The sequence below is a fragment of the Cebidichthys violaceus genome, unplaced genomic scaffold (assembly GCF_023349555.1).
Source record: "Cebidichthys violaceus isolate CVI_PGR_0920_01 unplaced genomic scaffold, fCebVio1.0.p SCAF_24, whole genome shotgun sequence".
Classification (NCBI taxonomy): Eukaryota; Metazoa; Chordata; class Actinopteri; order Perciformes; family Stichaeidae; genus Cebidichthys; species Cebidichthys violaceus.
In genome coordinates, this window is record NW_027176417.1 from 1,069,020 (window position 1) to 1,096,083 (window position 27,064).

The 27,064-nt window shown below is 45.2% G+C and overlaps 1 protein-coding gene across 3 annotated transcripts in view; it reads left to right on the plus strand.

Moving 5' to 3' along the window:
* dmd (dystrophin) overlaps window positions 1–27,064 on the plus strand; it is a 105,753-nt gene that overhangs the window by 29,400 nt on the left and 49,289 nt on the right. For all 3 annotated transcript variants that reach the window (XM_068719285.1, XM_068719286.1, XM_068719287.1), the window contains exons 17-41: window positions 572–650; window positions 2,023–2,135; window positions 3,012–3,140; window positions 5,945–6,137; window positions 9,312–9,457; window positions 13,267–13,367; window positions 13,663–13,774; window positions 13,876–13,989; window positions 14,414–14,569; window positions 14,655–14,825; window positions 15,894–16,076; window positions 17,182–17,316; window positions 17,819–17,968; window positions 21,229–21,390; window positions 22,354–22,464; window positions 22,580–22,753; window positions 22,837–22,992; window positions 23,112–23,282; window positions 23,415–23,594; window positions 23,752–23,874; window positions 24,050–24,220; window positions 24,671–24,793; window positions 24,888–25,022; window positions 25,279–25,431; window positions 26,710–26,880. In XM_068719285.1, coding sequence (XP_068575386.1) covers window positions 572–650; window positions 2,023–2,135; window positions 3,012–3,140; window positions 5,945–6,137; window positions 9,312–9,457; window positions 13,267–13,367; window positions 13,663–13,774; window positions 13,876–13,989; window positions 14,414–14,569; window positions 14,655–14,825; window positions 15,894–16,076; window positions 17,182–17,316; window positions 17,819–17,968; window positions 21,229–21,390; window positions 22,354–22,464; window positions 22,580–22,753; window positions 22,837–22,992; window positions 23,112–23,282; window positions 23,415–23,594; window positions 23,752–23,874; window positions 24,050–24,220; window positions 24,671–24,793; window positions 24,888–25,022; window positions 25,279–25,431; window positions 26,710–26,880 — 3,612 coding nt within the window. The remainder of the gene's footprint in view (window positions 1–571; window positions 651–2,022; window positions 2,136–3,011; window positions 3,141–5,944; window positions 6,138–9,311; window positions 9,458–13,266; window positions 13,368–13,662; window positions 13,775–13,875; window positions 13,990–14,413; window positions 14,570–14,654; window positions 14,826–15,893; window positions 16,077–17,181; window positions 17,317–17,818; window positions 17,969–21,228; window positions 21,391–22,353; window positions 22,465–22,579; window positions 22,754–22,836; window positions 22,993–23,111; window positions 23,283–23,414; window positions 23,595–23,751; window positions 23,875–24,049; window positions 24,221–24,670; window positions 24,794–24,887; window positions 25,023–25,278; window positions 25,432–26,709; window positions 26,881–27,064) is intronic.

The window sequence follows — 27,064 nt, forward strand, 5'->3', positions numbered from 1 at the left end:
CAGTAGAAACCAAACACGAGTTCTACTAAGAGCCTTTTATTTTCCTGCTTTCGTAGTTCTCTGATACGCTTTGAAAGAGGGTGCTGAGCGGAGGGGTATTCAGTTGGCTGCAATCTGCGACCTCACCACTAGATGGCGCTACATCTGAAAAAGGGGACCCTTTAGGAACAGCTTGTTTTGGGGAAAAATTCACTTTCTTTGACGACAGATGAGAAAGTCTACAGCATCTCTCATGTCTGTACACCACTGTAAATGCTACAGCCAGCTGTTGCTTAGCTTAGCAAACAAAACGATCCTCTTCCTCCGTGTTGAACTGTTTTCTTAATATTTCATGAATCCAGCTAACTCCATCAGTATAGCAAGATATTGAGCTGCCTTGAATGAAACACTGTGGCTCAGTGGTGGAGCAGGGTCGCCCTTCAGTCAGAGGATCGGCGGTTTGAAGAAGGTCAGAGGTTGATGAAAAGCCACAGGAAGTGGAAGTAATAGTCTGCTGAATTGGACATTGGTTTTCTTCGTAATAAATAATAATCTCTCTCTCTCTCTCTTCCTCTCTGTCTCTTTGCCACAGGCGATAGAACGAGAGCGGCCGGAGAAGTACCGAAAGCTCCAAGAAGCAACGCGCACGGCGCAGACCCTGGTCGAGCAGGGTAACGTGCACTCTCACGCTCACATGCGTGCGCACACACACACACACACACACACACACACACACACACAGCGCGCGCACACCCTGTCTGTCCCCATGGCAACGCCTCCACCTGTCCCACCCTCTCTCCTTGTCTCCATAGAAACACTGATAGAGAGGACCAGACGAAAAAAGAGAGAGATGTTTCTCCTCGTCTGTCCTCTCCTCTGTCCTTGTGCGTTTGTTTGGGCTTTTGAAAGCAGAGAAACACTCAATTAACACTTTTCACTGTCACTGCTGTAACCGCCATCCAAACACAATATCGCTTAACTTGTGTGTGTGTGTGTGTGTGTGTGTGTGTGTGTGTGTGTGTGTGTGTGTGGGTGTAAGTTTATGTATATATAATGTATATAAAAAAGATGTGCTTTTCTGTGCATTAATACATGATATACTATATTTATTCTATACTGTGTTTTAATGTTTTTTATATATATATATATATTTGCTCATATCTGTCCATTCAATAGGAAGCTATAGGCTAGCTTAGCTTAGCATAAAGACTGGAAACAAGCAGATTAAATAAATGAGGTATAATATTTGAATGAGGCAGAATTGAGTTTGAGCAGAGCCATGCTTTTCCCCCTTTGCTCCCAGTTGTTATGCTAAGCTAAGCTAAACTGCTGCTGTTCGCCCTACAGGCATGAAGGAGGTAACAATCCACTCGTCTAACGCTTTTAATGCTCATCCAGCATTAAGCTTATGCCACCGTATTTATAGTAACCTGTACTGGAAAACAGCATCAAGCAAACGCTTGACATGTAAATGGAAGCTAATGGAGGCACGGTTACAGGAAGAAGCAGCAACCTTGAGACATGCGAGCCATGATGCTACATTCCAGGTCCAATTATCATCTGTCCGATGGGCTTCAAGTTACCCTTTTAGAGGCAGGAGCGTGAATCCATCCTTATACAACTTTAGCATTGATTATTCCCTCCTGGAACCTCTTAGAGGTTTTCATTTTCCCGGCACTGGACTTTAACATGGACCTCAAATTGGCCATTTACATAAAAAAAAAAATAATGTTGGCGTTGAGTGTGAGATGCAGTGAGATATATGTGTGTGTGTGTGTGTGTGTGTGTGTGTGTGTGTGTGTGTGTGTGTGTGTGTGTGTGTGTGTGTGTGTGTGTGTGTGTGTACAGCTTTTGGAGCTCACATTTTGTGCAGGATATTGATAGCTCACCTCACCTCTCCTACAGATGACATTCACCACATTTTGTGTGCATGGTGTGTGTGTGTATTTATGTCCTACAGAGAGACCAGTCGTGTGTGTGTGTGTGTGTGTGTGTGTGTGTGTGTTTGACTGCCCCCTCTCTTCTTTTTCTGTCTCCCCACAGAGGGGAGTCGTGCTGATGACATTGCCCAGTCAGCGGAGCAGCTGAACCAGCGCTGGTTGGGATTCTGTGCCCTGTTGGCAGACAGGCTGACATGGCTGGCTTACCAGACAAAGGTACACACACACACACACACACACACACACACACACATGTGGGTCGCCCTCCAAACGGAGCATCGGTGGTCCGATCGCTGGCACCTCCAGTCCGCATGTCCAAGTGTCATTGGGGCAGAGACATTTCCAGCACTGTAATAGTCAGGGTCAAACACGCCGGCTACATAGTGCTCAACGTGACAAAATGTTTTATCTCATCTCTTATAACCCATCATAAAATGTATCTCTTGCAATTCATGTTATTATCAAAACACTAGTTTCTTGATTTCTTCTGCTTTCACGAAAACTGTCGACTAGTCGTTCTGCAAATTCTTGTGTTATGGGCAAAATAAGGGTCATTCATATTTTGAGCTTGAGAAATGATCGCAGCCTGCAGTTATGCGTCACCTTTTGTGTGCATGTGAATGAGTAATATGAGTTTTGCAACTGTCAAAATGTTTTTGAATTATGCGGAATATATTTTTGTCGCTGTAGAGATATTTTGCATGTGCGTAACTTAAAATACTCGGGGGCGGATTTACACTAACCCTCTGAATAGAAGCGGTGATGAAGAACTGCAGGCTGGGAAATTATTTGTCGACATTACTTTACAAGCTCAAAATATGAATGACCTTAAATGAATATAGGACATATATCCTACATATAGACTTTGCTACCCATGTCCAGAGTTATAATTCTAATGAGATGTGAGTCTGAGGGTTCCACAGGTTTGGTCATTCTGACTCATCGTGCGGCTCTACTGCAAACTAGCGAAGCGTTGTTGTGAAGCGAGACAGATGTTGTGTTGGTGTTTGCTTGTGTCTTTGTGTGGGAAATAAACAGAGGCTCTGTTTCAGTTCTATCCTAACCGTGTGTCACCATGTGTGCGTCTCACAGGTGCTGGCCTTCTACAGCTTGTATGAGCAGTGTGAGCAGGCTGTGGACTGCAGTGAGAACTGGCTCAAAGTCCAGACACCTCCAGCATCTGAACCAGAACCACTCAAAGTACAGCTGGACCGATGCCGGGTGAGTGAAACAAAGAGCCTCCAGGATGATCCATTATCTATTTTTTTGTTGAAATCCATTTGTTGTTAGCTTTTTTATTATTTTGTGTCATTTTCTTTTTTTCTATACCTTCATTTCTTCTGTATCCTTATTTATTTGGCTTGTTGTCTCTTTGCATGCATCTGTTTATTGCAGCACTTTTCTGTAAGTATTTTCATTTTATTCCAACCCAGACTAGATGAAATGAACTTCCTCTCTATGTTCCTCTTAGTAACGGATGATAGCGAAGAAAGTAGAGCCAGTTGTGGCATCGATTCACCTAAAACTAAACTATTTCATTTTCACTTTGAATAAACCAGATACAATGTGTTCATATTTAGTGAACTTTAAAGGGGGGGGGGTCAGCAAGTCCTTGAAACTTTTGACAGAGACAGGTTAGCTGTTTTCTACGGCAGCCCGGATAAGATGACCGTCTCCTGGCTCTGGCTCTGGCTCAGGTATGGGTATCGATCGCGGATTCGATCTTTTCAGCTGACTGCGGGGCCTCCCCAAGGAAGAACAGGGGAGTTGAAGGGGGAGGTGCAAAGGGAGAGACGTGAGGCGAATCTGTGTCGACATCATACTCCTTCTTGGAGTCATAACTCGGTCAGCTCTCGTCATACAAACATATTTTTAGATTCACTGTGACTTACACGCAGAAACTCAATATTTCCAGTGTAGCGAGTTGCAAATAAAAGGCCATGAATCTGATAAGAAACCACCGGGACTCCGTTATGACCGCAGAGCTTGCCTAAGAATAATAAGGATTTAAAGTTTTCTTCAACATCAAAGCTAGTGATCGCCGGCTGTACATTCAAGGGAACGTTGCAAAAAGGAATGGCTAACAGGTGACTCTGCATACGTTTAATGGTGCCAATTTAGCAATTTGGGGGGATTGTCGGACTCCTGCTCTAAACCAAATTAGTCTGTCAATGAGTGGGCGGCTTAAAGTGCAGCGGTATTGACTGGCATGACACACCCACAGTTTAATTTCAGTAACATCTCAACAACAGGAGAAGAGAAGTGACAAACGGGAGGAAAACAACAAGGAGCGATGAGAGGAGGGGAGGCGCGATTTAAAGTGAGAGAGAGGACGTAAGAAAGGGAGGGATGGGGAGGGTAAACGCCACAGACGTGGGAGGAGGGGAGACGGCTTTTAAAGTAATGGAGGAAGAAGAATGGACAGATTAGGAAGAAGGAAGAATGAAAGAGGCGGCGCGCTGAAAGTTTTCTTCGACAGTATGTCTCGCTTCCACCGCAGACAAATTCACACAAACGAGGTTTCCTTCACGAGTGCGCCCACACGTTTTCATTTCCACACACACACACACACACACACACACAGATGGAAAACACACAACTTGCTCCCACACATAAATACTTTCCGAGCTCTCCTATCTTTATATTAAAACAGGAAAAATACAAAAATGTTACTGAAACTTTTAAGACAACCTTCCCAACAGCAAACTGTCAGCTTATGAATATATATATATATATATATTCTGTCGAGGTTATAAATGCTTGTGTTCGCTAACATTACTCATGAATAAGGAGTGTGTCTCTTGGCTTTAGGCTCGAGTCTTTACTGACTCAGAGTTACGGGGGGAAATACGACTGAGCTGCATTCAAAGCCTTCAACCCCAGGACAGTTCAGTGACTATTAACCTGCCCTACCTGCCACAGCCTCTACATCTTTGTTATTGTCAACGAACCCTGTGAAATGTGGCGAATTAACAAGCTGTAAAAAACAATGTAAAGGGAGTTGCGTTCTGGAACTGTTTGGCTTCAGCATCATTCTTACTGTACAGACATCAAAGCAGCATGTTACCATGGTGGAACCCGGCAGTGTTTCCTCTCAGATACGGCTCTATGCTCAGGTCAAATGTGAGTTTTTTTTTTTTTTTTCCCTGGATGCCGACGGACCTCAAAGGTGAACTGAGTCTTCACCGATGTGAAATAACGTCCCGTTTAGCTCTGATGAAGGTTCGCGATAGCGGCGGTTTACATAGCTGCTACACGGACAACACATGCAGCTCAATATTGTCAATCTGGCCTTCTCACTCCGTTTCTGCAGTTCTACTGATACCACCACTCTGTGTCAGCGTTATCTGTAGCTGACAGCTCTTAACTCTACAGCTGTCAGACAAGATTAAGTGGTGAAGTGGGGCGGGGATTGAAGTTTATAGTGTGTATGTTTGTGGATTAAAACACACAAGAGTAAAAGTGTCAGGATTAAACCGCGTGTTTGTCGGCTCTGACGTTTTCTGCAATCGTTAGCATGTTGGGCTAACTAGCTTTTACCCAGGGAACCAAAAGTCAACGTTGATTTATTTTATATTACGGAGGTTAAGTTAGTTAAGTTACAACAAATGTAACCTAATTAGTGCACGACTGAGCAAACTACTTTAATAATGTAGTTATTATTATTGAAAATCAATAACTAGTCCTCATAGGACTCCTATGAGGACACGGTGCTGCTTTCTTCCTGTTCTCTTTGTACAGTTAAGGGAGAAAAGTTTCACAGCTACATTTGGGTTTTGCTGAGCTGGTCCAATTTACTGCTTGGCTTCCTATTCATTAACAGTTGGGACTCTACATTTCTGTAAAATAATAAGGCAAATGGAGTGGAGCTTAAAAATGATAACACAAAACTTTTCCACAGATCAGCTTTTATGGATAAATCACCACGGAGCAAAATGTCCACAGTAACAACAAAGTCATGCCCTGTCGGTTCATCCGTGATGTGACCCTTGTCCTTGTCCTTGTCCTTGTCCTTGTCCTGGCAGGAGGAGGTGGCTCGCCTGGCCTCCCTGCAGCCCCAGGTGGACCTTCTGGAGAAGCAGCTGAAGGAGCTGAAAGAGGAGAAGGAAGGGGAGGAGGACCCGTCAGCCTTCCTGGACGCCGACATCGACGCCTTCAAAGAGCACTACAACAAGGTCCTGGAGGATCTGAGGGCGAGAGAGAGGCAGCTACACATGGGTGAGAGAGGAGAGACGTTTTAAGTGTCTTTATTTCTTTTTTTTAAAGACATGGGTCTTATTTTTGGACATCATTCTTATCACTTATGACAATACACTTGCCTGCTGATATATTGGCACACACCGATGCCTCAATACTATTATTAAACCACTGAAAGTCAATAAGAAATGAACATTAACCCTTTAAAAACCAGAGTTGACTCCGTTCAGGACCTTTCTGTTGTTTTTCCTCAAGACAGCCTTGTTCCTGGAGGAACAATTGATCATATTAGTATGCAGCAGGTACCCACTGATACATTAAGTTTAATACCAAGTATTTCATCTTTGTAGGCAGATCGCTGCATCGTTGGATGACAAATGACAGCAGACTTACAGACTGGCTGCCCTCGAGATGTTAAACAATGAACTTCACGTGATGATTTATCTAAATGGATGTAAAAGTTCTCTGGGAAAAAAAATAGTAAAAGTCTGAGCATTTTATGAAACAAGGCATTTCAATTGCCAGATAAAAATTAACTATCCTACAATCCATTCCAAACTAAAGCAAATGTGTTTAAACAATATGTCAGAGGACTTTAAAGTATCACGCTCTGTGATTTCAGCTCTTTAATACTCCGGAAAGAGTTTAATTACATATTCAATAAAAGATTAAAAGACAGGCCCTCTTCAAACAACTTCACGAACAAAATACTGAAGTTCTCACCAAACAGCATTACGTTAGAAGTGTGGTTATATGGCTTCATATTGATGTGTAGGGTTTTGAGTTGCTAACCTTTTTAAAGCTATAAATCACCGGTTTCCTGTGTAGGACTCTGGATCCAGCTCTTTAGAGGATGTACAAGTGTTCAGATTCCCGCTGCTGAAAGGCGGCCTTGACAGCCCGCTGTAGCCCACACACACACACACACACACACACACACACACACACACACACACACACACACACACACACACACACACACACACCGCATCAGACAGATTCAGAGTGGCAAATGTCCCCACCCACAACAGCAGCAGCAGCAGCCGCCCAGCATTCAGCACGGACGCACTCGTCGTGGTTGTTGGAAAACGGAGCGAATGCTTTGAGATCTGCGGCCTACAGCGACGTCTCTCAGCGTGGGTAGATGCGGGGATGATTCCATACGATCTGCTCTCCAATTACCGCCACAAAGCATTCACAGCGTGGCGTATCGTAGAAATCAAATCAATCTGCCAGGAAACATCCCTCATTGTGCTGTGATGCTGATATTACAGGCTGAAAGTCAACCGTTCTCTTCACTATGAAAAGCCTTTTTAAGAACACGAAAAACGAATTGCAACAATCATCTGAAACGGCAAAGCAAAAGCTTTAACCAGACTCTCCATTATGCCTCATGACAACCCCCCCCCCAAAAAAACTACCCATTGGCTATTTGCAACCAGTGGCTAGCTCACAATAACAAACTGTAGTTTTGGAGAATTCCCTTTCTTGTAGAGGAGAAAGATAAGAAGGTTGACGCCACTCTGTCTGTACTAAAGGTATGTAGCTGGAGCCAGCAGCTAAAGACTGAAACGGGGAGAAACGGCTAACCGGACTCTTTCCAAAAGCATCATGGTCTTGTGACGGTGTGTTATATACTTATCTATGTTTATCATCAGAGCCAATGGCGTTAATAACAATCAAGATGTTGAGTCTGTATGTCACGGTGTTTGACGTTTTGTACATGGTTCACAACCTATAAAAGGGTCTGTTTATTACATGGGGTGGAGGCGCACGTCAGCCTCTTGTGGCCAAAATGAGCATTGCAACAACAAACAACACGCCCAAAAAGTAAAATATTCTTCTTCCAAAAAAAAAAAGGAACCTAGAAAAATGCCCCCCTTATCTTCTCAATGTATTCTGAATCTTGAGTTTTGGATATAAACAATAAAAATGCTTGCTGAGCAGAAAAGCTCCACAACCGTTACTGGTTTCCACTTGCTTTGCATTTGAATCATTATTACGGTTCTGACAGATCAGGACCCCTGGTACCAGTTTGAGTTAACCCTTTAGTGTTCATCCCTTCTTACATTCCATTGAGAAGACACACACATACAAATAGCTTTCTAGGTCGCCCTGTAGGGTTAAGTGTCGGACGTGTCAGTTTCAGAGCTGGATTGACTCATCTGAGCAGTGAGTAAACGCTCGACCGTGCGGTTCCATCCATTTACCCGTCTCCACGGTGAGCAACTAGTGAGGACGAGTCATTTGGTCCAATTTGCAGCGCTACTCTCACCGTGTTTATGAAGACGCTCTCTGTGAAAACGACGACGGCGAGACTGAAAAAGAGACGACGGCGCGACTAAATCAGACAGTCGCTGAGACAAAATGAGAGCAGGAAGCTATTTGCATTAAAGAGGAAGAGAATGATGGAAGTAAATGAGAAAACAAAGAAATATAGCAACGAGATATGACATCGAGAGAGAGAGAGAGAGAGAGGCTGACAGACAACATGTTTAGCAGGTTGAAAATGTTCGCCATCTTTGTTCAGCATGTTAGCAGTGGATGCCTGTCTGTAGGGTTTGTCATCTGGCGACCTTGAATGTATGTCCAAAATGATGTGGAAATCTGTTCAGTAACAAAAGAATAAATTAGTCACAATAGCGTTTATATTACCCAGGTAAGAATATATAGAGAGAACATAATCGGGCCCAAAGGTCGCATGAAGCACTTCAAACCTAATATTGGCCAAGGAAGCGATATCACTGTATGTAGAAGCCCAGAACAGTTCAGGACAATACCAGAAATTCCAGCCCAGCTTGTCAGCCTGTCAAAAAGAAGGCAGGGTGTCAACCGGTGCACTTCAACCGAGTCGAAGCGATGTAGAGCACTTTACCCGCAAAAGAGGCTTTTTGTTCCTCAATGGCTTCTTTCCAACTGTTAACTTTAACGTGACAAAAGAGGACAAATTATCTCTTTGAGTGTAGAAAAGTCAGACAGACGGGTGAATACAAAAAATATTGAAATGAATTATGAATGCGTTCAGAAAGACAAACTTTCCCATAACCACCCAGCACGGCAGCACCGGCCGGTTTCCTCACTGCGGGTTGGAAGACTTGTAATTATGAAATGTGTATTCAGGCTGCTATTTCTGCATTTGCTCCAATATTAAAGTAAAAAGTGTCATTTGCCCTGACGGCCTCTCTGTCTCTGCAGTTTTGGAGAGTTTGCCGCCGGCTCGCTATAAGGAAACCATATCGACACTGTTGGCATGGTTACAGCAGTGCGAGGCCAAGCTGGCCATTCCATCTACGGCCGTCACAGAGTATCCTGTGATGGAGCAGAGACAGAAGGACGTCCAGGTAAACACACACACACACACACACACACACACACACACACACACACATTCATAACATCAATAATTTCACACTTTAATTCATCTTTTTTTCCGTACTCTTTCATACCTTTCTCGCTTCCATTGCTTACACTTTCACTCACGCTTGTGTTCAGTGCTTACACATCGACAGCCTTCATCTCGATTGAAGCGTCAACTGCATCCGTCATCAAATCGCTCCTCGATTCCTTTCAGTGCTCTCCCATCAACTGACGCTTCAAATGCATTCATCTCGCCAACCCGCACAGTGCAACTGCTTTTAGATTTGACTCATCTGAAATTTCAAGTAGCACACACACATACACTGGCATTTCAGAAGCAATCGTCTCTTCAACTCACAGTTCAACTGCTTTCATTTTGTGAACTGCTTCTGGTATTTACACTTCAATTGACATTTAAACTGCTCTCCTATCTTACTCCTTATATATACATCCTCTATGATTTTACACTTCAACTGTTTTCAGGTCATTGAAGTGATTAACCTTCCACTCACATATTAACTCGCGATGAGTCGACTAGTTGATTAAACATTGTTACTCCCACTAGTCGGCAGCAGAAGTACTTGTTGGTGTTTTATATTTGAACTTCTGTTTTAACGTCGGGGAAATGAGTTGTCGGGAACATCCGTAGTTTCATCTCTTTAACTTCAACTGCCACTTCAACTCCGTTCAATGCTGGAACTTCGACCGATACTTTCAGGCCTTTCAGTGCTCAACTCCTCAAGTGCTTCAACTTCACCCACGGCGTATCATTTTAAAACAGTTTCACTTGTTTACATCGCTTCAAAAGCGGAACAAGTGAACTTTTCAGGGCTAGTATTCTGTAATGTAATGTTGGAGGTAAGTGTAATGGCACCGATGAATCACAGGTAATTATGCTGTTAGGTCGGTATATACAAATTCCAATAAATGCCAAAATGATGCTGGGTCTATAATGCTGTGGGACTGTATAACACTGTAATCACTTTTTACTATGAGTAGTAAAGTTATATGGCCACTGGCGATGCCAAACTGCCAAAGCAGCGCTCTTTTAAAGGATAAGGAAGGGAGAGGAAACAGATGGCACCAAGACTCTGATTCATGCCCACCAATGACATCATCTGATACGCCAGGACATTCATCTATTATTGCTTTATTTGGTCGGGACATTTGTTGATAACACGTTCATGTAGGTGCACCTGATTTAAGGATCATTTATTGATACACAATACATGAAATTCAGTCGTTAGAGTTTTTCATCTGTAGTCCCTGGACAGATGTTGCAAAGTCAGCCTAAGAAATAGAACATAAACAAGCAGGAACAATATGAGAGATAGAATATTAATACGAGTACATCATCTCTTATACTACATTGTCAAGTTCTACGAATACATGCAACAGAGAGGCTTGTAAAGCAACAATGGAGCACTTTTTTATTATAGTGTATATATATATATATATATATATATATATATATATATATATGTACATATGTATACAATTTAGTATTGCAATACTGTCAGCAAGGCGATATTTTGCGATTTAAAAAAAATATATAGTTCTAGGGAAAACAATATTTTGAATGCAATATTTGTTGCGGTTGGTTGATGGATATTAGTTTACAATTTTCAATAATCCATCTCTATATCATGTCCTGGTTTTGAGAGTGAATTCCTGTCATTAAAGAGCCGAGATGCTGATAGAATCCTCGTTCATAGAGCTCCTCTCTACCTTCACACACCTGAACACAAGCAGAGACGATCCGTGATCTGTATGAAGCCAGACTGCTCAACATGCGGAGTGTGAGGCCAGAGCTGCTCTGCTGTCGGTGTGTGTGTGTGTGTGTGTGTGTGTGTGTGTGTGTGTCTACAACTCTGCAATTATGAGAGGCGGGCGAACGAAATCCCAGTGGAGCAAATCAGTGCCTCTGTTTATCACAATATCTACCTACTGACACACACACAAATCCCAGCGCAGTGTGTGTCAGTACGCATATAAATAGAGCGCGCGCACACACACACACACACACACACACACACAGAGACATTTTTCACTGTGTCAATGTTAATCTGTCTAACTAGTCAAAAGAATACAAGGACTTCTGTTGTTTTTTATCACTTTGTTTTTAGAAGTGTTGATTTCTATCTTCAACTTAAGTCAAGTTTGTGTGTGTGTGTGTGTGTGTGTGTGTGTGTGCGCACCCTCTTTAAACCTGATAATGGTCTTGTAGCATAGCAGCGTAATCAAGCCTTGTAGACTGAGATTAATTAAAGTGGATTGTAGATAATCATTAGGAATTCCTTCTGCATACTGATGAGTTGTCATTCATTTTCAGCACGACACTCTTCTCTCGTCACTCATTGAGACTTCCGCTCACACACACACACACACACACACACACACACACACACACACACACGTGTGGTCGGCAACGCTTCACCCAGCTGATAGTATCACCTCTCTCTACTTTATTCATTAAAATAATGAGCGTTCCCGTCAGATGGGAACTAAAGACAGCCCCGATTGTTTGAAGTAAGTGACAGATGATTAATAATGCAGCATTCAATCACCTATAATTTAAGTGTTATTACATCTTATGGTGAGAAGAAATTCAGTCTTGATCTTAATTTTAATGGCGATAATACCTCTGAAATATGGATTTTATACAAGGCGAGGATAAATATCGTATCTTTTCCTTCATAGCGTCTCCATTTTCTCTGGAATGGTAATATAGATAGTTTACTTACAGTTGATTCATATTCCTTTTGCTTCTTACCTTTCAAAGGAAACCCGATGTATGCATATAGGCCTCATGGTGGAGGAGCTGTTCCTGATTCATATGCGTATATTATTTTAGTCATTTTTTCAGGGACGGGGGTTAGAATGTTCAAAACAGACACATCAATCTCAGGAGTCACAACCCTCCAGATAAAGCGTTGTCTTATCAGGTTCATGATTTAACTTTATTAACTATTTATAGTTAGTTTAGAATCAGCACCAGCCGTTTGTTTAAAGTTAAATGCGTTGGATTAAGTCGGCTACAGCTGGGATTTACATCTCAAAAGTGAGTCAGTGATAGAAGGAGGCTCGTCCATGTGCTGGATATGAATCCGGAGGAGGAGAAAAGAAAGGAAAAAAAACTAAAACATAGAGCAAAAAAACGCCTCTATTGCCTCCTTGCTTGGGATTCATTGTTGCAGCAGATGGATTGTGGGTAAGCCATAGTAACTGACGGATGTCCTGTCCAGGGGGCTGGGCTTGCGCTGAGCTAAGCTAAGCCTCTGAGCCACCTCGGTGTGAACGGAGGCTTTCTTGCCCAAAAAGTTCCGCTGCAACCCACCGAAAGTTCACCGGGAATTCCCTCACCTATGCACTTGTCATTCACCCTGCACCGCAGTGGAAGCAGAAGGCAATAGTGTGAAAAGGCTTTCGTTACAAAACGTTCACAGCGGCAGCGCCAGAGCCTCTCATGCTCGTCATCCTTCACGCTCCCATTTTACCCGGCTCAATACTGTGCGATGTAACAGACGAGCTATTAAAATGATTTTTTTTTTTTTCGCCCATAGCATGGCTTCATGGCATTTACATGAAGCGTGCGAGCACACATGATAGATCACATACATCACATGTGGATGTGAGTTTCCTGCTCGGTTTCTACTTACAGGCGTGAGGATTGTTGTGGTTCACCTGTGTGGTGAACACATGGCAAAAACAAGTGGCCAAAAAAGCTCTTCTGACTTGTACTTCTTCTCTTCGCCCCGCCTTATTTCTACTGTGTCTCTCTCAACCCCTCAAGGCCCTCCAGGTGGCTCTGGCTGAACACCAGGGGGAAGTGGACTACCTGACCTCAGCCGTGGAGCAGGTCTTCCAGAAAGCTCCACCAGACATCTGCCAGAAGTAAGATATGGAACATAAAGCCAGACACAAAATGCAACGAATCAAAATGGTTTGTCTTCTCCACTGTTCCAACAGTCACCAACTCTGGTTTGGTTGAAATAAACCCTCAATTCACTGAGTGAGATTTGAAAGGGAACAGCTGTTATATGCTCTCCTCAAAGTCACCGGACTCCGTTGACAGAAACAATCATTTTACCGCTGATCGTTGTAAAACACCGTCGAATCAATGCAGGAAATGCAAAGGAAATGGTCTAAACAGGAATAATAATTAATCCGCTTCTGTTATTTTCTGTAGGTACCGCATCGAGATGGAGTCCATCATGGCCCGTTGGAGACGACTTGGCACCACGCTGACGGACAACGCCCAGAGAATCCAAGAGCTCATGGCCAAGCTGTTGCAGTTTGAGGTGAGACGGAGTATTTAATAATCATGTGATACGGGACTTGATCTGTTGGTGGGAATGTCTTCATTTCAATACCCGTTTTTTTTTTTTTGTCTCGCCACCAGAATGACGTAAAGACTTTGAAGAAGTGGATGGCAGATGTGGATGTGTTCCTGAACGAGGAATGGCCAGCGCTGGGAGACTCTGAAGCTCTGGAGAAACAGTTGGAGCAGTGCACGGTGAGGACGCCATGCGTCGTGACATTACTTCAAGGTTCAAGATCTTTCGGTCCGGCTGGTCTGGCTGGGTGGTCAGGGATCACCTCAAGGGTCCCCAGCACGAACCCAATCCTAATGCAGCTTGATTAAAAGGTTGAGAATGGTTTGTACAGAGTGGATAGAAGTACAATGTTCCTGGGATGAAAAAAAAAATGACCCTGATAATTCATCAAATAACTCTTAGAGTTCATAAAATATCCAAGAGTCTATCAGATATCCTTCTAGGAGATGGAAAGGAAATTGAAAATTTGCAGAAAAACATCTTTTTCATGACTACTTCTAAAGAAATTGAACCGCAGATATCTCATTAAGACCAAAATACACCACTCTGAAGTGTTTCATAGTTCTAGCTGTGTAACCGCGGCCCTGCCTTCTGATTGGCCAGGCTCTGGTGAACGACATCCACACCATCCAACCCAGTGTCAACGGCATAAATGAAGTGGGCCTGTACCTGAAGAAAGAGGCCGAGCCGCCGTTCGCCGTCCACATCCAGAAAGAACTGGACGAGCTCAACGGCCAGTGGGAGAACGTCTGCAAACAGGTGCGTGACCTTCATCCGGAGGGTGTGCGGCTCCCCGCTCTCACGGTCCGCACGGCGCTGAGTGTTCTCCTCTCCCTCCGTCCAGGCCTACGCTAAGAAGTCCGCTCTGAAAGGCGGCCTCGATAAGACCATGGCTCTGAGGAAGGAGATGCAGGAGATGCAGGAGTGGATCAACCAGGCCGAGGAGGACTACCTGGAGAGAGACTTCACGTACAAGACGCCAGAGGAGCTGCGCAAGGCCGTGGAGGAGCTCAAGGTATGCGCTTCAACCGGACATCCATAATTATTATTTTATGTTCAGTGATTCACAGGCATAGATAGATTCCCAACAACACGAAAATGAATTGAGATGAACTGAATTGTTGTACAGTTAAAGATATTTCTTACATTTTTTTGTGTAAATCCGTCTGTAGAAAGTGAAGCTAAATTTATACTTTTTCTTCTACAGTATTTGGGGTTCCTGGCTCTGTGTGATTTATGTGGAGCCCTGGTTTTGTTCACATCGTGGCCTTTTTTCGGGGAGATCCTGATCTCGGTCTTCTCTGTATTCACAGTGGAGGCCCCGATCCGACTGACTCTCTTTTGATCCTGGTTAATTCCAGGTCGATAACGCCCCCGTCTGCCTCACTCTCTTTCCATTGTTGAAGTTAAAAACCAGCTCTCTTCCTCTCTCTCTCTCTCTCTCTCTCTCTTTCTCTCTTTCCCTCATTTTCTCTGCTGTGCCTTTTTTCTTTTTAGCTTTCATAACTTTAATGCGATGTATTTGTGATGTAAATGCATTTGCTTTGTGATTTACCCAAAAGCCTTGGCAATAGTAGTCCCCTTCCATTCACCCAACCCCCCCCCCCCCCTCGAAAAAGTTTCCTTGAGAGTCAAGTTGAAAATTAAAAATTGATTTCACTCTTGCTAATCTTCCTCTACTCCCTCCTTTCTGCTCCAAGCTTAAAAGAAACTCTGTTCACTCTAATCCCCCCCCGTCTCCTGTTCCTCCCTCCTTCCCTCCCTCGTTTGGGAAAGCATTAGCTCCACTCCGTCATTCATTGATTCGTTGGCTTACTTGCTCTCTCTGTCTCTTTACAGGTGGCTTTGTCAACAGAAGACACATTGAATCATTTGTTTGTGCATCCATGCCTCCGTCCATTAAGCCCTCTCCCTCTCTTCTTCTGTTCTCCTGCCACCTGTCTCTCTCTTCTCTCACCTTCCAGATGACTTTTGAGAGTTTCATCGACATGACGAGGCTTGTTGTCGCGCCCAAAGTGCCTCCAGCAACCTGTTCAACTCTGACAAACGTCACTCATTCATGTACTCTGTCTCTCTCTATCAGAGGGCTCAGGAGGAGGTCCACTCCAAGGAGCTAAAGGTCAAACTCCTGACCGACAGCGTCAACAGTTTCATCGCCAAGGCTCCGCCCACGGCCCATGACGCCCTGCGGTCCGAATTGGATGTGCTGACGGCGAACTACCAGCGCCTGTGCAGCCGGCTGGATGGGAAGTGTAAAACTCTGGAGGTGTGAACTTTTATCGGTCTTCTCTGTGATCATTTGGTGTTGATTGGACCATTTCCTCTGCAGAGCTAAAAGAGGAGACGGCACGCGTCATGTCGTTGGGGTGCAACACATGCACAGTAAAATCTGGTTGGCACTCGCCGAAAGCCTGACTAGCTGGTGCGCACGAGCATACTCCAACATAAAACGACTGAGACGAAAGACTACAATGAGACCAAAACAACTACAAAGAGGTGCAAAGCAGCTGCAAAGAGACACAAAGAGACAACGACTACGAGAAGGGGCAAAACATCCACAAAGAGACGAGGAGTAATTACGAAGACGACTCTAAATGACTACATAAAGACACAAAACATCTAGAAAAAGGGGTAAAACATCCACAAAGACACACTTTATGACTACAAAGAGACAGAAAGCAACTGCAAAGAGGCTCAAAATGACTACAAAGAGACTCAAAATGACTACAAAGAGACACAAAACAACAAAAAGAGGCGTAACAACTACAAAGGCTCTGTGTCTTTTGGATAAGATAGATTTGATACCCTAAGTGCCCCCCCCCATTTAAAAAGTACGTACATAAAGAAACAAGGCATCATTTCTGCTGTGTGTTCCAATGCAACTTTCAAACATAAATTATGCAGTATAGTTTAATCGCATTCAATTATTTAATGTTATTGGCCGTTTCAATATTGTAATAGGTTTTGAACCCACAAATCGTGGCTTTTGCACTCTGGTTAATGGTTATTGACCGATGGGCGTCTGTGCTGAGATGTGGAGCAAAGCATGACGTCATGTGCAGAAGAGAGCTCTGCACTCGTCCGTTTGTGTGAAATCTTTCTGAAGCCAGTTCAATCACTTGAGCCGCACAGAGGCTCCTGCTGCTGGAAACAAACCCGTCCAACAATGTCGGCGTTGAACAGATGCTGATATGACGGCCAAAGCAGCAGTGCTGAATAAGGAAAGATAAAGGAGATTGCACTATTCTGCTCTCACTGCTAGTCTGACTGTCTGTTCAGTTTTTCTTGTATTGATCCATTCACTAATCCTTTCAATCTCTGCCTCCGTCTTTGCCTCCTGATGGTTTCATGTGTGTTATTATGCCCTGCAGGAGGTGTGGGCGTGTTGGTGTGAGCTGCTCTCCTACCTGGAGCAGGAGAACGCCTTCCTGGACCAGCTGGAGCAGAAGCTGGACGAGACGGAAAACCTCCAAGGAGGAGCGGAGGAGCTGCAGGAGGCCCTGGATGTGAGGACGAGTGAATAGAACACGCCAGCTTTAAGTTACAGAGGCCCTTTATGTCCAGGGAATAACATAAAGATCCAGTCACACACACAGAAAAAGAAGGAAGTGAATCCAATGTTCCAGTGATTTCACTGGATCTTGATATTAGGGCTTCCTGGCTCGTGTGTTAACCACAACCTGTTAATTAGCTTAAACTGCGTTTGCAGACCGCCATAGACGTTACATCCAGGGATGTGGTGAGATTAAACAACCAGCTTTCATTTAACTTTGTACAGAACAGCAAAAAAAATGCAAATAATTGCCCACTCAGCTGTGTTTGTGGAGACTAGCAAGGTCTAATTAGCCTCTACGTGTCACCAGCTAACACTCGTACCCTGCATCATTTTCAACATACTTTTCCCCAGCGAGCAAGAACAGTACGTTTGTTTGTAAAAAGGCAACGCCACCAAAGGGCCTGGATGTTAAATAGATTCCAGTGACGCCGGTGTTTGCTTTGTGTCGTCAGAGTCTAGAGGTTCTTCTGCGGCACCCGGAGGACAACAGGAACCAGATTCGGGAGCTGGCCCAGACGCTGATGGACGGAGGCGTTCTGGATGAAATAATACAGCAGAAGCTGGACGCTTTCAACGCGCGATGGGATGAGCTCATGGCGAGGGTAAGACAAATATATATATATATATATATATATATATATAAGTCTGACAACATAATCATTACTCTGCTGCAGCAGCATTCAATGCAAAAGTTCAGAAAGGGATTTTTCTTTCAAAACCTTTTCAGAGACTTTGAAGCAGAATTCATGTTATTGCTGCAGCCAAGGATACGCCATTCACTGTTTGAAGGCTCTATTCCAAACATCATTTGTTCACTAAGAGGAAGTTCTATAAATTGTTTTAATTCCTCTCAACCCTTTCATAATGGTTCAACATTTCACACTAATATTTCTCTTTATGTGTCTGTTGAGAGGGAGATGCTTGTGGTCACAGGCGTCCTCTTAAATGAAGGAGTTGCTCTTGATAATTTCCCCGAAAAGCTCCACAGAGTTTGGGTATCAAACCTTTTTGTGTTGGTGCGTCGGATTTGAACTTTCTCTTCCTGCTCCTCTTGAAGCTCAACTAATCAGTTAGTTGCTTGACAGAAAATATTTTGGCGAAACATTTTAAACCATTTTAAGTTTTTGCCAAAATGCCAAAAGTAGGTGCATATTTGTGTCTTCAATTTAATTAAGAAAATAGCCCTTCTTGGCCCTCCTCTTCATCACACCTTTCCTTTTCTTCTTGCACTTCTTCGTCATCTTCCTCTCCACCATATCCCTTCGCCCTATTTCATACCCCGTCGACTTCTCCCGCTTTCTTCTCCACCTCTCCGCTCTCCTCCTCCTCGTCCTCTTCCTCTCGCTACGTCCTCCTCCGTCTTCCTTCTAGCCATCATAAGCCGCCATCAGTGGCAGCAATACCTTCTCAGCCTCCTGTGGTGATCCTCAGTGACAGATTAGACACACACACACACACACACACACACACACACACACACACACACACACACACACACACACACACAGACACACAGACAGACAGACAGACAGACACTCATTGCCCGCTGGGTTGATCCTCCCTCACAATAGAACCAGATTAATGTTCTCCTTGCAGCCTGATAAGCCTCCCTTTGTTTGTCTACCCATCAGAGACAGTGTGTGTGTGTGTGTGTGTGTGTGTGAGAGACACACTTTTTTGGGGGTATTTTTTGTGTCGTCTGTGCGTTTGAAAGCATCACAGGAGCTGGTGTCCTTTGGTCGTGTGTGTGTGTGTGTGTGTGTGTGTGTGTGTGTGTGTGCGTGTGCGTGCGCGTGTGTGTGTGTGTGTGTCGGCATGCGTGCGTGTGGGGCGAGGCCGGCCGCCTCTGAGCCCTGTTTGTTGGTCATCTATAACGGGGACGGGGAGCTCAGAGGCGGGACGCGGCTGTGTGTGAGTATCTCTGCAAAGACAGATGGAGGAGCGAAAGCACACACACACACAGACACACACACACACACACACACACACACACACACAGACACACACACACAGACACAAATATTGCCTCAATGTTTTTTCTTCTGACCTGAGGGAATCTATTTATTTTCTAAATCAGCGCTGTTTGAAGAAAACTGTGACTTGAGAGGAAAATGTCTTGATCCTAGTAATATGAGGTTCTGTCTGTTAACGGCACAGCAGAAAGCAATGGTTGTCTAAAAGCATACACAGTTAGCTCTTACTTTGCTTTAAAACACCAACTTAATGTAATAGCACATACGAATATGCAATAACGATGCAGAGACACGCGCTACAAATGCAGACGGCTGTAGAATATCTTTATAAATGCTGGTCCCTCCTCACAGAGGAAGCAGGCAGGCCACATTCCTGGTATATAAGGCCACGATGTGTTCCATAACCGTCTCCAGTGATGAATAACATCCCTCTATTCCAACACAGAGAGCGAAATTGCTTAATTTGTCAAGATGTGCATGTATTTGCTTGGAAAGAAACCCGTGGGTAGGTCTCATAACGGCTTCCTTTGAGTCGCTGTGGAGCAGCAACCCCCGACATTGACACTATTCTGATTAACTGAGAAAAAGTCGATGTCATTCAAATCCAAGTTAGACATCAAAGAAGCATGTTTCATATCTAGTTCCTACTTGTTAACCAAAGAAACGTGTGATAAGAGTCAAACGGATGAATGTCCTCCCTTCCCCAGCATCAGATGGAGTTCTAAGGAGCGCAGGGGTCCGAGTCAATGCCGAGACAGTAGAATAAGTACATAATCTCATTATATCAACGCCCCACTTTAAAACTCATGTGGCGATAAATCCATCCCGCGCATTCCAAAAAAACAAAAGAATGTTTGTCTCGTATCTCCGTCTGCCGAGAACGCTTGCTCGCCGCTCTGCCGTCGGCCGGCGGCGTTTTCCGACGCACGGCGGTGAAGCAAGCAGCGATCCTCTATCTCTCTCGTTCACAACGCGCCGTGTGTGTGTGACAGAGAGAGCAATAAGTAATAAGGGAGTGTTTAATCAGAATATGTATTCATGAGCCGACAATTGCCGGGGAAATGGAGTCGATCGCCACGGGGAAGGTTGTTATCAATGTTTGTCTAAATATTTAATCTCCCTCGACTTCTCATTTCATACATTATCAGCTGAGACACGTCCACTGGTGACATGAGGGGAGCTGTGTGTGTGTGTGTGTGTGTGTGTGTGTGTGTGTGTGTGTGTGTGTGTGTGTGTGTGTGTGTGACACACAAGGGTTAGACACGCTCAGGGCTAAACTTAGAGTCATTATCCTCCTGCAAGAGCTTAGCATGCTCACCTGTAACCACACACATGATGTAATAGGTCCGTTTACTAGTTAATCTTGCAGGCAGCCACCAGGAAACACTTCAGTAGTTGCCAGGCGCCGACAAGCCGTCAGAGGAGCGTTGGTTGTGTGTGTTGTTGGCGGCGGCGTTGACGCGGTCGGTCTCAAAGAAGCGGCATGAGAGAGAAACCCTGCATTCCGTCCTTCAAGAGGGTACATGAAGGATGTGTGTGTGTGTGTGTGTGTGTGTGTGTGTGTGTGTGTGTGTGTGTGTTTGTAAAAAGAGGGTTGTGAGTGTGTGCGTTAAAGTTGTTGCAACCTACACAGGTTAGTAACGGCTCTTTTTTTTAAAAAAAAGGATTAAAGCTTCAAAACTCTTAAAAATGCTGGTTTTGCAGCTTCATCGATTCATTTCAAATGTCCCTTTGCTTGATAGGTGGGTTTACTGTAAACTGCCAGAATAGGAGCCAGCAGATTTGCACCATCAACCAGCAGCAAGACAGCTTGACAGTACCGAAGGAGGGACCGACTGACGGAATGCAGTTGTTTGACGAGGTGTGATGTGTGTGTTTTTTTTTCCCAGGCGGCGCTCAGGCAGAAGGAGCTGGAGAAGAGCGTCCAGTGGGCCCAGGAGAACGACAAGACGCTGAGGCAGATCCAGGACTCGCTCGCCAACACCGACCGCCACCTCACCGCGTATCTGGCCGACCACATCGACGCCCAGCAGATACCGCAGGAGGCTCAGGTAGCCGGCAGACACCCGTTTATCGGACGGAAGTCTGGACGTTCTTTTAAAGTACCAGCATTTGAGAGTGAAGATGTCAGTCACGTCATGCTTTTGGCCTGGTCAGACTTACACAGAGAGAGACGAGAGAGACGACGGCGGGGAAATACACCAGACAGATCTTCCATGTGTGCTTCCGAGTGTGTGTGTGTGTGTGTGTGTGTGTGTGTGTGTGTGTGTGTGTGTGTGTGTGTGTGTGTGTGGGCATGCAAAGGAACCCAAGAGAGAATGGCGAATGCTCCTTTTCTCTCTCTGTGGTCCTAATTAAGCCGGGAGCTGCTTTGGACACCAACAGCAGGAGCACACACACACACACACACACACACACACACACACACACACACACACACACGCGCGCCTCTGTCTTTTTGTCTTCTTCAAAACACACACACAGCCTCCAGACGGTATCATGAAATGATGGCACGCTGGATGGGATGAGTGATTGAAACGTGTGTGAGAGAGAGAGAGAGAGAGAGAGAGAGAGAGTGTGTAGGGAGGGGATTGAGAGATAATTCCACGTGCCTTGAAGACCACAAGTATGAGATAATGATGGGATTAGAGTGGTGTGGATGATCGTATATGATTATAGGGCACTTGATATTTAAAGAGTGAGGGGTGACGGAGACCAAGTGTGTGTGTGTGTGTGTGTGTGTGTGTGTGTGTGTGTGTGTGTGTGTGTGTGTGTGTGTGTGTGTGAGCGAGTGAGAGAGAGGTTGACAGGTTATTAAAGCTTTTGAGCGTCCTCTCCTCTCTCCTTGATGCCTCCTGCCACCTTGTGGTCAGCAGAGGGAGGTACACTATGAAGCCGCTGCAGCTTTAGTTTCACGTTTCAGACCGATCTAAATTTCTGACCATAATTTAGTATGAGACTTTGGCTGGCTGTCATTCATGAAAGATAACCTGTTACTTTGATGCGTTTGATAGAAAATCCAGTCGGAGCTGAGCGACCATGAAGCGGCCCTGGAGGACATGAGGAAGAAGAACCAGGACAAGAAGCCGTCCCCGAGGATCCAGGGACAGATCGACCTTACCCAGGTACCACACACAGATACACACATATGGTATAAATGTACGGCCAGTGTGTTCTCAGACACCTAGGACTCCATGAAAGTTCAAGAACCCCGCATCAAGATGTGTCTCCTTTTCACAGAAAATGCTGAACGACGTGTGGACGAAGTTCCGGCTCTTCCAGAAGCCGGCGAACTTCGACGCCCGGCTGACCGAGTGCGAGCAATTGCTGGCCGGGGTCAAAAGCCAGGTGGGGGTGCTGGACATCCGCAGCGTGGAGCAGGACGTGGTGCAGTCGCAGCTGGATCAGTGCATGGTGGGTTTACTGCGGCAGATGGACGGACACGTTGGTGTGATCCTGTGTTGAGCCCCTTGTTGTGTGTGTTTTGTGGGTGACAGAAGTTGTACAAGGTGCTGAGTGAAGTGAAAGGAGAGGTGGAGACGGTGATAAAGACAGGGAGACAGATCGTCCAGAAGCAGCAGACGGAGCAGCCCAAAGATCTGGACGACAGGGTGACCGCCCTCAAGCTGCTCTACAACCAGCTCGGCTCGCAGGTTAGAACTCGCACACACACACACACACACACACACACACACACACACACACACACACACACACACACACACACAGGGGTCAGATTTAGATATGGATTTGTCCTTTTTTTTTATGTAAGGTAACTGAGAGTAAACTGGAGCTGGAGAAAAGTCTGAAGTTGTCCAGGAAGCTACGCAAGGAGCTGAACGGGCTGACGGAGTGGCTCGCCGCCACCGACGCCGAGCTGACCCGGCGCTCCGCTGTGGACGGTATGCCCAGCGACCTGGAGGCTGAGGTGGCATGGGCGCAGGTACGACACACACACATATTATTATTATCAAGGGAAAACAGGCAGCCGTTTATTAGCTTCAAGCTTTTCATCTGTCGTCACATTTTGTCTCTGAACTCTCCCTCTTGTGCCCTTTTTTTTTCCCGTCGTCAGTCCATCCACGGGGAGACGGAGAGGCGTCAGCCGCAGCTGCAGGCCGTGGTGGACCTCGCAGAGGCCCTCAAGACGGTGCTGCGGGGCCACGGGGGCCTGGTGGACGACAAAGTCAGCCTGCTGCGCTGCAACTGGATCGCGGTCACGTCGAGAGCAGAAGAATGGCTCAACCTGCTGCTGGTGAGAGAAAGAAGAAGAAAAACGATTTGTCTTTGTTATCGGCGCTAAAATTAAACCTCTAAAAATAACCCATTAGAAGAGTCGCAGATTGAAATAAATGCTCTCTCTCTCTCTCTCTCTCTCTCTCTCTCGCTCTCTCTCTCGCTCTCTCTCTCAGGACTACCAGCGGCAGATGCAGAAGTTGGATGGAGAGATAAAGGAAGTGAACGGATGGATTGACGGAGCAGAGAAAAAGATGGACGAGATAGACAGCCAGGGACCCAACGACGCTGTGCTCAAGGTCTCTCTTTGTATTCTTTGTATATACATTCTTGTGTGCCATCTGTGTCTGATGAATCCTCAGATGTCGGACGGCCTCCGAGCGAGGCGAAGGTCCCGCAAGATACAGACGCATTCTCATTCACGTTCTTTTGTGAGTGTTTCTAAATATCATTCTGCGTCTCGGCGCCCTGCAGGTGTTGCGTGCAGAGCTGGAGCTGACCAGGGGTAAGATGGAGGAGGTGAGGGCTCTGGCGCAGGACCTCATGTCCACCAGGGGGGAGAACTGCCAGGCCCAGGTGGGACCCAAAGTGGAGCAGCTCGACCAGAGGTTTGACGCCACCGCTCAGCGCATCGCCTCCGGACTGGTACTGTACCCTCTGATCACTGTCATTCTGAAGCTCTAACAGCAATAGCACACACAGTCTGAGACCATCTAATTCGTGTAAACACTTAAATGGAGTCTTTCATCGTTTCTTATAATCCAACTATTCCTATAAATTGACTTCAAGCTCTCTCCAAACAGACTAAGAACTCATTAAATTGACTTCAACGTCTCACTAAATAGACTCTCATTCTAAATGTACTTTAAACCCTCACTTAACAGACTTCAAACTCTCACACTAAATCTACTTCTAACTCTCACTAAATCTGCTCCAACCTCTCCGAACAAATTTACTTCCTCTTGGCCACTAATGATCTTTCTTTTTTTCATCTCTGTTCGCCTGTGTATCTTTGTGTGTGTGTGTGTGTGTGTGTGTGTGTGTGTGTGTGTGTGTGTGTGTGTGTGTGTGTGTGTGTGTGTGTGCGCGTGGCAGACGGCAGCATCAGCCAAGGAGCTGGAGCAATACCACAGCGAAGCGCAGATCTGGCTGGAGCTCCTGGAGGAGGAGGCCAAGCAGGGGGAAAACCTCAAGGAGGAGGACTTCCAGGAGGACAAGGTCTCACGCACACACACCCACTAAAGGATAATGACGTTCTCTCATATTATGTGTGCACCTCTACTGAACATGTGTGTGTGTGTGTGTTGTGTAGGACTGTGAGGAAGGTGCAGTGAAGGAGTTACTTTTGAAGGGCGAGAATCTACAGAAGAGAGTCCCTGATCAGGACAAGAGAGAGCAGATCAGACTGAAGCACAACCAGCTCAACAGCAAGTACAACACTGTCAAGGTAACGCGAGACTCATAGACGATCAATACCACGCTCGTTTAGTGCGTAAAGTACTTATCACACAGGTGTCCAAGGTGTTATAAGTACCTCATACGAACCCACTTCTAAACATCAGAACTACCCCTTTAGCTTAGCATAAAAATAGCTAGCCTGGCTACCTTTAAAGCTCAATAATTAAGACGATGCATCTCTTTGTGTGTGTGTGTGTGTGTGTGTGTGTGTGTGTGTGTGTGTGTGTGTGTGTGTGTGTGCGCAGGACCTGCGTGTGATGAGGAACAGGAAGGCGTTGGCCATCGCTCCCCAGTGGTACCAGTACAGGAGGAAGTCACATGACCTGCTGGCCTGGCTGGATGACATCCAACGCAGCGTGGACCAACTGCCCGACCCCCCCGAAGGAGAGCGGGTCAAGGTGATAACACGCACACACACACACACACACACACACACACACACACGCGCGCATTCATGCATAAATAAATATCATATCTTTGCCTTTCTGCCATGCTAAGAAATGACAATGAAGCCTGATATCCTTCCTCATCATGCAGCTCTTCATCTCGCACCGTCTGTCTCTCACTTTCTGTGTCTTTCATCTTTTCTCATTCTACGTCTTCCTGGGACATGATGACAGTGAACGGACCCAGAGTTAAAAAAGAGGCTCATTAATCCGTGTTGTGTGTAGCATTTTAACATCAATAAATCATGACCAAAGTATTTGTGAAATGGCAAAATGGCAATAGCATTGACAATCACAATATTAGCAATTCATAAATGGTTTATAACACACTATAACAGACAACTTTTTAAATGTTAATTAATGTAATTCTCTACGATTATACCAAACCATCTGTGATAGAGTGCTGTGGGAACGTTGTTCCAAGATATGAAACACGTCAGCAGATATTAGCAGTAGTAGAAATTACAAAGTTTTAAAAATGGCGGCCGCTAACAAGCCGCTAAATGAGACTACCAAGTGATTAAGTCATTATTTGTTTTTAGGCCATTCCTTATTATTGAGCCCTGTACGTCCATGATAAGACCTTGATGGTAATGCTACACTCTGCGTGTTGATGTGGAAAGGTTTGACGGAGGAACTCCACCTGTTTTTCTGCCCCCCCCCCCCCCCCTCCACCGCCTGACTCTGTATGTGTGTCTTTCACTTTCAGATGATCACTATGACATTTCGCTAAGCGGACGTCTGACTCGCTCGCCTCAGACTCTCCCTGTCATTGCCGCAAAACCGAGATTCCTCGCTGTCTGTGTGTCTGTCTGTCTGCTCATCTACCTGTCTCTCCATGCTTCTTATCGCCCTCGCACTCCCCCAGTCCCCCCCCCCCACACTTACTCCTCTGTACTCATTTAAAAGGCCAGTTATTGTACTCCTTCTCAATGTAAATAAAGTCTGAAGGCAGTGTGCGCCTCCTAATTATAGCACCACTTTCTTATTTTATGTGGAGATACATACAGTATAATAGTAACATACAGTGAATGTTTGACACGTACAAACATGATATCTCGATGTGTTGTGGCTGCTAGTGAGTGAATAATGTAAATGTTTTATTATTTTTATTATGTATGATCACTGTGTGTCTGTGAATGTGTATTTTTCGACATCCCCCCCACGGGCTCAGACAATAGCAAGTGACCCCCCCCCCCCCCCCTCCCCCTGGTTGATTTTGTCCAATAGGAAATTGGCACAGAGTTCGACAAGAAGAAGGAGGAGCTTAACGAGGTGCAGGGCTTAGCCAATCAGCTCTCAGAAGCTGGAGCCGCCAATCTAGTGGAGCCCCGCCAACTCCAGCTCAACACGCGCTGGGTTGAGGTGGAGGGCAAGTTCAGACCCTTCAAGAGACAATGTGTGAGTTTCAGTAGGCACGACTTCTATATATCTACAGTACTAACAGAGAATACTATACTAATCACACCAGGCTATTATACTAATACCACCTTCTTCATGCATGACATTAGCCTGAAGAGCTTCTAATAACAACTATCTGAAATGAATCCCCTTCAAAATGTGTGAAGCAAGCTTAATATTAACG